At 61.1% G+C, this 9124-nt stretch overlaps 2 protein-coding genes across 2 annotated transcripts; both read right to left on the bottom strand.

Moving 5' to 3' along the window:
* Positions 1 to 18: 18 nt before the first annotated feature.
* ACA1_301870 (leucine rich repeat domain containing protein) lies at positions 19 to 3954 on the bottom strand (the record flags this gene model as incomplete). Its single annotated transcript, XM_004356939.1, has 9 exons — positions 19 to 133; positions 248 to 566; positions 646 to 832; positions 899 to 1133; positions 1249 to 1417; positions 1491 to 1673; positions 1782 to 1937; positions 2051 to 2250; positions 2291 to 3954. 9 exons carry the CDS (start codon positions 3952 to 3954, stop codon positions 19 to 21), a joined length of 3228 nt encoding a protein of 1075 aa, XP_004356994.1.
* Positions 3955 to 4302: 348 nt separating this feature from the next.
* ACA1_301860 (phosphatidylinositol 3- and 4-kinase) lies at positions 4303 to 8429 on the bottom strand (the record flags this gene model as incomplete). The annotated part of the gene is made up of 13 exons (XM_004356938.1): positions 4303 to 4503; positions 4596 to 4782; positions 4869 to 5044; positions 5135 to 5255; positions 5354 to 5421; positions 5517 to 5569; positions 5662 to 6511; positions 6600 to 6745; positions 6834 to 7029; positions 7108 to 7486; positions 7567 to 7697; positions 7781 to 7889; positions 8050 to 8429. 13 exons carry the CDS (start codon positions 8427 to 8429, stop codon positions 4303 to 4305), a joined length of 2997 nt encoding a protein of 998 aa, XP_004356993.1.
* Positions 8430 to 9124: the final 695 nt, after the last annotated feature.

Raw genomic sequence — 9124 nt, 5'->3', positions numbered from 1 at the left:
GCCGTGGTTGTGTTGTCTTCAATGCAGATGCCCTTCCGCTGGTTGCGGCCGCTCTTGGATCCAAGCAGTTTCGATTCTCGCTTGAACGAGTCGCTGCGCAGGCTCTGAATCAGGGACGTCTTTCCGACTCCATCTGTTCCAAAGAGAAGAGCGAACATGAGCACCCATTCAAAAATGTACAATACACGCACACGCACCACCGCACACGCACCGCCGCACACACACCACCGCACACACACCACCGCACACGTAATTGAGGGAGATAGCACCATCGCCAAGAACGTAGACCTTCGATCTCGAAGGAGACCAGTGGGAGGCCAGCATCTCCCAGAAGTGCTTGACCAGCGCCTGAGGCGCAGGCGGCGCGGTGGAGACGAACGCGGGATCGGCCGGCGCCGCGCGGGGAGCGGCCACCGCCAGGATCTGGAGGTAGGTAGTCATGTGCGGCGACGGCTTGTTTTGCTCGATGTCCAGCTTGGCCAGGCTGAACAGAAAGCCGATCGACTCGGGCAGCCAGCTCAGCTGATTCTCGCGCAGGTTCAATTCCTTCAGGTCGTCCAGCGCGCCTGTTCGACCGAAGCAAGGTGACGTCAGCCGTGAAGAATGCAGAGAATGGCCAGACCACGAGGGTGACGATCGACGCACCAATCTCGTAGGGCAAGGCGGCGAGCTGGTTGTAGGCCAGGTTGAGGGAGTTGAGCTGGGCGAGATTGCCCAGGGAGGAGTGAAGGCGCGAGATCCGGTTCTGCGACAGATCCAGCTTGCGCAGCGAGGTGAGCTCGTACAGGGACCAAGGCACCGCGGCGATGTCGTTGCCCCGGGCCTCCAGCACCTGCATGCCACCATCAAACTATTGAGCTATGCTGGTCGGCCGCTACGTCGACAAAGAGTGACGTACGGTGAGGTGCTTGAGGCAGCCTATCTCGGTGGGCAGGGAGGTGAGCCGGTTGAAGGAGACGTAGAGGTGGCGCAGGTTGACCAGCCGACACACCTCCACGGGGACCTGGGTGAGCTCGTTGAGGGAGAGCACCAGCGTCTGGCACGTGAACTGCAGGTTGGCCAGCGAGGGAGTGCTGGCGCTGAACCCATGCCACACGCCCTCGTTACGGAGCGCGTTGGCCATCAGGCTGAGCCTGTGCAACCACACACGACACACACATGACATGACACGACACACGACACGACACACACGACACGACACGACGGTCAGCTGAAGGCGTGGGTCACTCGCCAGAAACAGACACGAACCGTTTGGCGGGCAGGCTGTAGATCTGTTCCAGGTGCTGGGCCACCTCGGCCGCGCTGGTCGACGGGGCGAGCTTGAAGGCCTGGTCGTTCCACTGCTGCAGAAACTTCTGCTCCTGCCTCCGCTCTCGGTTGCGCGCCCTCTCGCGCGCCTTTTCCTTCTCCTCCGCCTCTGTGACCAAACAGGCGTGATCCAATCAGAGATGCAGAAAGCCTGTGGCCGACAACGACGACGAGATTGGTACGTTTCTTGGTCTTGGCGATGAACGAGGCCCGCGCGCTGGGGCTGATCGAAGTCGAAAGTCGGCTGTCGCTGCTGCTGCCAAACTGAGCGGCCCACGAGGTGGTGGCGTGGGCAGCGTGGTTCGACTGGCCCTCGCCTTTGAGGTAGTACTCCAGATACAGTTCCCACGTCACCAGATCTTTGCCTTCAACGAACACGAACCAGCGTCAACAGCCAACATGTGCGTCGTGTGTGTGCGACGTTGCAAGTGCGTTCGTGCGTGCGTGCGTGTGCGTGCGTGCGGTGTTAGTACCTTGTACAAGCTTTGTGCGATGGGCGCGGAGGAGAGCGAGCATGCGCTTCACGGACTCGCGCGGAAGGAGCGCTCCCTGCGGTCCTACCAACCCTCCGCCCTCTCGCCGCACGCTCTCCGGCGTCACCGGCGCCTCCGCCACCTGCTGGCGCACCTCTGCAGCGCATCGGAGAAGAACGAAGAACGATGAGAAAGAACGAAGCGCTAAGCTAAGAGCGCCGTTCAATGCCCAGCGCGATTGCGTGCATGGCAGGAGCGCGGCGGGTTACCCTTGTTAGGCGCGGGCGCAAACTTGCGCGAGGCGATGATGCTCCCCAGCACCGACTTGCGCCCGCCCTCTTGCGCCGGCGGTTGTTGGTCTTTGTAGCGCTCCTCGAGCTGGTCGAGCTGCCGCTTCATATCGTTCATCTTCTCCCTGTCGTGTCGACGATCATTCACCGCCGGCAGAAGCGAGAGTTGAGAACGTAAACTATGGGCAGCACATGCCCTCCGCCTATATCAAGGAGTACCTGTCGCTGGCCATGGCGCGGTAGCGGGAGGCCACCTGCTCCAGGGAGTTGGCCGCCTCGGACTCGCGCGCCCACCGACGCTTGGTCTCGGGCGTGGCGCCGTGCGAGGCGCTGGAGCCGAGCGCGCCTATGGCGGCCTGGCCGGCCAACGACGACGACGAAGAGGCCGAGACGGAAGAAGTCAGCGCCGGCGACGATGACTTGGACGGCTGAGCGGTGGTGAGGGTGGTCGAACGCGCTTCCGGCGGCGGAAGCGGCTTGAGCTGGCCCTCACCGCCCGTCGTGGGCAGCCGACTGGTCGACGCGCTGCGGAAGCTGCCCAGCGCTGCCGAGCGCTTGCCAGACACGGGCGAGGAAGTGGGCGAGGCCCCAGGCGACGCGGTCCAGCCGCCACGAGGCGAGTCCGCCGGCGACAACGACGACGGCGACGGCAACGACGGTGATACGGAGGAGGCCGACATTCGATGTCCGCGCGCAGTCGATGGAGACGAGCTGCCCGGTATGCTGACGGCCTGCGAGGCCGGGAAGCGCACGGGCGTGAACGACGCCGGCGGCGATGATGATGAGGGTGATGTGGGTCGGAGGAGGGGCGTCGGGGAGGTCGAAGTCGAGCGAGACAGCGGTGACTGCGGCGGCGACGCGTCGCGTTCAAGGAGGGAGAGCGGCGACGGTGATGCGAGGGAGCTGGCCTGCCCGGGCGGTGAGCCCAGGGAGGCGAGCGGGAGCGCAGTCGCGGATGAAGAGGGCTTTGGGGAGGAAGGAGACGAGAGCGAGGGGAGAGAGGGCAACGACACAGAATCGTCTGCGACCGGGGAGGAAGGCGGGAGCGGAGGCGGCGGGAGGGCCGCCAGGCTCAGGTCGTCCATCGGCACGGCCCAGCCGGACCCGCCGCTGACAGCTTCGTCCTCAACTTCGACCTCGACAGCAAATTCGGCTTCCCCCTCCTCTTGCTGCTGCTGCTGCTGCTGCTGCTCTGCGAAGCGCAGCGCGTCATCATCGCCGGCATCGACGCCGATCGCGACCGCAGCGCCATCGCCGGCGACGCGGGCCGTCTGCTCCACGCGCTCGGCTCCGACCTCGTCGAGCTCTACCACCAACTCGGGCAACAGCTGCGTCGGCGTCGGCGGCACAGGGAGGGCACCGAGGTCAGCCGGCAGCAGCTCGTGGGCCGCCGCCGTGCAGTACTCAAACGAGGGCTCGGGCTGGGTGCTGGATGCCACCGGGATCGGGGGCCACGGTGTTGGTTGCTCCGCTCCATCTCGCTCGCCCGTGCCCGGCACCAAGTCGCCGCCATTTTCTTCTCCTTGGGACGTGACAGACCCGGTGCTGGGCGCCGTCTCGACTGTCTCGACCGAAGATGAAGAAGAAGAAGATGGAGAAGAGGATGAAAGAGGAAGAGGAAGAGGCGGGGCGTAGGCCGCTGGCGTGTGTGATGGAGGCAAAGAAGACGAAAGAGAAGAAGAGGTAGGAGAAGGTAGAGGGGAGGTAGCGGTGGAGGGGGCGGGGATGGAGGGGGGAGTGCCGAGGGTCGGGGTGGGTCGAACGGTGCGCCGCATGAGCCGCTGCTTGTCGGCAGCCCGGCGCCGCGCATCATCCACCAGCTGCCGTCGCTCCTCTTCCGCGCGCGATGTCCGCGCCGCAGGGTCGAGCGCGCTCCTCTCCATCGCGCCGGCACAAGCACACAAACACAACCACCCCACCCACACGGTACCTGTTGTGGCCCTCCTTTGGGGTCGATCTCGCTTCCAGGTGGTACCGGGAACGAATCGGGAATCAATTCGCAATTAATAGTGAAATAATGTCGACAAAATCCGCCAATAAGCGCAGTCCTTATTTTCTTTTGGTTTCCTTCTATTTTCCTTAAATTAATACCTAAAATGTCACAAAACTGTTGGATAGATCCGGGGTACGCTTGCGATCGGGTTGGGGGGGGGAGCTTACGTCGCTCTTCGTTCTTTCTTCTTCTCGGCATAGCTGGCCCTTGGATCGCTCTTCGCTCCGTTCTCCTCCCTTCAGCTCGAGTAGAGGACGCCGCGGGTGAGGAACTGGAACCGATCGTACTCCCGCGTGCGCCAGCTGCCCAGCGACGTCTGGACCAGGGAATCGATGTAGTCCCGGCACTCCTTCTCCGTGTAGCCCATCCGGAACCGCTCCGCCATCGCGTCCACCGCCGGCTTACCGCCAGCCAGACACGGCAGCACCGACGTGTTGTACTGCGGTGTGGGGGGGGGGTTGCGTGCGTGCGTGCCGTGTTGTGTGTGGTTAGGTAAAGGAAAAAATGGGAGGAGTGGACGGATGAAGGTACCTTGGAGTTGATGAGCCACATCTCGAGGATGAGGATGATCTTCTCGTGATACTTGCGCGCCTCCATGAAGCCGCGGAAGAGCAGATCCTTGTAGTACGTGAATAGCGTCGAGCCCGCGCCGCCCATCACTTCCACATACTCTGGCGTCAGCTTGAACGGCGCCGACTCGAAATTGAGCGAACCGGGACTGAACAAGAGAGGGAAAGACGGTGAGAAGACAGAAAACCACAACACACACACACACACACACACAGCACAATGCACTGTGCGTACCTGTTGAAGATGAAGAAGCCGTAGTCAATGTGGATGATGTGGCCCTCGGAATCGATCATGATGTTGCCGTTGTGCCTGTCCTTCACCTGAAGGAAATAGCAGACCAGCGAGTACGCCGCCATCGACTCCACAAAATTGAGACGCGCCCTGTCCAGGCTCTCTTGGGTGCGGTACACCTGAATAGTTTTAAAAAACCCCACAAATGTGGCCGCCAGTCAGCGTGGTCGACCAACAGAGTGCGGCAGAGCGGCATGGATGCGACGCACCGTCTTGAAGTACTGCGCGAGGGACATGCAGTTGGTCCGCTTCTTGAGTTGGTGGAGAGAGATCGAGTCCGGGATGAGCTCGATCAGCCCGCTGTCCGCCGACGTCACCAAAATGCGCAACCTACGCTCGGACCACCACACCGACCGACCCGGAGGAAAGTGAGCGCTGGGGCTCTACAACGAGAGATCTCTTCCGAGAGGCCCAATGGGGGGGCGTACGGGTAGAGGAACAGCGGCAGCAGCCCGTTTTCGAATATCTCCTTGAAGTGCGTGAGCAGTTGCGAGGCCTGGCATCCCATTATGAAAAGGGGGAAGGTGCGCAATGGGGCGACTGGTGAGCACACCGACACACGACACACGCAGCGACCAGTTGAGTTTGTACCAGCTGCTCTTGGCGCAAGTCATCTCCGCTCTTCACAATCACCGCAGCCAGCTCTGCGAGAGCATAAAATCAGCTCAAGCGCCAGGCGTAGGCCGACTTATGATGGCAGGTGGGAGCGTGAGGGGAAGGAAAAGGAGTCGCGTACTCCAGTTGGGAAGGTGAGAATAGGGCGACTCCTTCCGAATTCGATTCTCCTTGTCCTTCCAGCTCTCGCCGAAGATGGAGCAGAGCGTGACCTCGGGCTGGTCCGGCTTGCCGTTCGTAACGTCGACGGGCACGACGGCCAGCGCAGCCGCCGGCGGTTGAGGCTCGGGCTGCTCGGGCTGCTCGGGCTGCTCCGGCTCCTCGGGCTTGGGCTCCTCCACTGGAGCGGGCTTGGTCGGTTCGGCTTCGCTCTCCTCGTGCTGCGACTCGCTGTCGGACTCATCGGATCGCTTGCCCATCTCGTAGAGCTTCTCGAGCATGGCGACATCGGATTCGCTTCTCGAGCCGTCGCCGATCTTGAGGGAAAAGCCCTCATCTTCCCCCTCGTCGTCCTGCTCCAGCCCATCGACGTCGCTGTGGTCGCCTCCGTTGTTGCGGTCATCGGCAAAGGGTGAGTCGGGCGTCCACTCCCCATTTTCTTGGCCGTCGTCGTCTTCGCTGTCTTCGTCCTGCAGCGAGGGCAGGTTCTCCTCGGAATAGTAGCCCATCTTGCGCACGATGGACGACGCCTTGACTCGCCTCGAGGGGGTGAGCGGCGAGACAGACTGCTTGGCCGACTGTGAGGTGCGCTTGGCCGCTGCGGGGCTGCCGTTCTTGGACTTGGGCTTCTTCGCGGCGGCGGCGGCGCCGGCCTTCGAAGGATCGGCGACGGCGTTGGGCTCGTCAAAGGGCGAGAGCACACCGGGCACGCCGGCGCCCAAGCGTGCGCTCTCGAGGTTGAAGTTATGGAGGTTGGGCGCAGAACACTTCTCCCCGCTCTCGATGATTTCGTAGAAAAATAAATAAGGTACCTGCAAAGAGAAGAAGAAAAAGTAAGCTGCGTTAGCTGCTGGAGTTCATCGGGCGAGACGGTCTATGGCGAATTGCGTGGAGCGTTACCCTGGCCTTGGAGTGCAGGGGTATGGACTCCTGCGGCAGCAATCGAACGATGCAGTGGTGCGAGTCCGTCGCGCCGCAGATGGGGAGGTAGAGGCCATCCACCAGGTGCTCGCCGAGATACTTGAGATCCCGCTCGAGTCGCTCCTCTGCCGGAAGGAGAAGAAGATGACGAGGTGAGTGGAGAGAAAAAGCAACGAAAATGGCCATGCGCTTTCCAAAGGAAAGGATCCGTACTTCGCTGGTCATCGGGCACGAGAATGAGCTGTTCGCCGATGTCGATGAGTTTATCTACAAATGATACCACGTTGCTGTAGTACTGCGCCCGCTCGCGCTTGGACAGGCCGATGATGATGTGCATGGCGTCCTCCTGCGGCAGCGCGTCCGTGTTGAGGGCTTCGTCCCACCTCTTGTACGAGTCTTCCTCCGCCTCCTGTGTTCAGTGGCGTAGTTTTGGGGGGAACAAGAAGTGAGCCACACAGCCGAGGAGCCTGTAAGAAGAAGAGCTTACCTTGTTGTCCTGGTAGAGCTCGTTGTCATCCTTTTCGTTTCCGCTGTCCTCGCTCGAGGCGGTCTCACCGGCGGCAGGGGCCGACGTTTCGTCTCCGTTCGTGGCCGACGTCGCACTGGCACTGTGCTCGGCCTCACCGGCGTCGCTCTCGGGCGCGGCGGCAGACCTCTGGACGGGAGCGGGAGCATCGCTGTCGCGCCTGCGAGGCGAAGGCAGGTCGATGTGCTGCGGCAGCGAGTTCCTTCGTGCGCCCAGGCTGCGCATCAGCCTCCGGGCGTAGAGGAGAGGGTCGAGGGACCGATCGATGTCCTCCACCACATCGCCTTCGCTCTTGGCAGGCCCTCCCACCGACACGAACGGCGAGAAGTCCACCAGAGCCCTGCGGCGGTGAAAAGAGAGCGAAACAAATGGCGATGTGAGGATCAGGGGATTGAAGCAGCAGCAGCGATCGGTTTTCACCTGAGACGAAGGGAGCTCTTGCAGTTGACGGTGGCGATCTCGACCTCTTCGTGCAGTCGAAGGCAACGTTCTTTGAACTCTTTCTCCTGCGGCGTCGTCGGCAGCCGATCTCCGCCATAGGTGATGTACGCCTGTGCATAGCGACGGTGGAGTGAGATGCTCCGTTGCAGTGGCGCACACACATACTGGGAGGCAAGCAAGGGGCTCGTTTTACCTGCAGCTGCCAGGCGATCTGAAGCGCGAAGTGCATAGAAGAGGCGCACTTGTCCATCATGAAGCGCGCAAGGGAGCTGTCCTTCTCCTTCTTGTTTAGCAACAAGATGCTGTGCACACGCGGAGAAAGAGTTAAAACGATGAGTGACGAAGATGTGGCGATTTGTTTGTGATTCAGGCACGGGCATATCGATGGCAATTTGAGAGTACTCCCAAATTGAGTGGCTAGGCAGGAGATGCATCTCATTTGAGAGACGAGGGGGGATGTACCAAAGTTGTGGAATGTATTTCTCCACCTCGCGCTCTTGAAACTTGTAGAGCTCGTTGCAAAGGTAATCGCACACGCCTGCGTGCTCGCGAAACTTGTAGAGGTAGGAGATGGTGATCCAGGAATCGAAGAACATCGATTGGAAGAATCGCAGCAGAGATCCGACGTTTGCGGCAGAGATGGGCTCCATTGACATCATCGTGACGGTGCTCGCAGTCAAGGGCTCCGTTTCGACCGTGCCTGACGAGCCCAGAGACGAGGAGCCAGACGAGCTGCTGCTGTTGTTCGATTCTTCCTCCGATGCATCGAGGTCCCTAATCTGTAGCACCAGCTCCTCATCGCCGTCCATCATCTGAATCTCCTTACCTTTCCTGTCCCCCATCTGATAGATCTGCCCTCGCTAGGCAAGAGCAGCTGCCCAGGGGCGCAGAGGAGTGGGCGTATAAATGATCCGACCGTCCAATTGATTTCGGTGGCCGATGATGTGTCCGCGATCGCGCACCTCACCCCTGCACGTCGCGTGTCGGCAAAAGAAATTGGAAAAGAAAACCACTTTTGCCCGCCAAGTGGTACGGTGCTGGTGGTCTACGGAGCTAAGGTGGTTGGGTCATACACAAAGGTCGTCGGTCTGTGGTTTGAGAGTTGTGTATGACCCAACCACCTTAGCTCCGTAGACCACCAGCACCGTACCACTGACGAGAATGCCTCGCACATCACCCTCACGTCCTCCCTTTAGGATTTTCCGTATTATAAGACGCGTGCTCTTGTGACTCCCTCACTTGGCGGTGGCTGACGATGCTGGAGTGCGGTCCACGAGATCGCCGCCTTCCTCCCTCATCCGACTGTCGCTCGGGGCCTTTGTCGTGGTCTTCGACTTCTTCACCTTCTTTTTCGGCTGCAGCCTCTTCCTGCGGCCCGCCTCGACCTCCTCCAGGTAGTCGCTCTCATTCTCCTCGTCCTCTTCGTCTTCGAGGTAACCCTCCTCCACGCCCTCGCTCTTGGGCACGAACGGCTCGGAGCTCTCGAAGCTGGCCAGCTCGTTCAAAACGTCGCACAGGCTCACGCACCCGATCGGCA

The sequence above is a fragment of the Acanthamoeba castellanii genome (genome assembly GCF_000313135.1).
Source record: "Acanthamoeba castellanii str. Neff unplaced genomic scaffold scf7180000083222, whole genome shotgun sequence".
Taxonomy (NCBI): domain Eukaryota; phylum Discosea; order Longamoebia; family Acanthamoebidae; genus Acanthamoeba; species Acanthamoeba castellanii.
The sequence above is the reverse complement of the archived record's forward strand: the minus strand, read 5'-3'. Positions and strand labels throughout refer to the sequence as shown.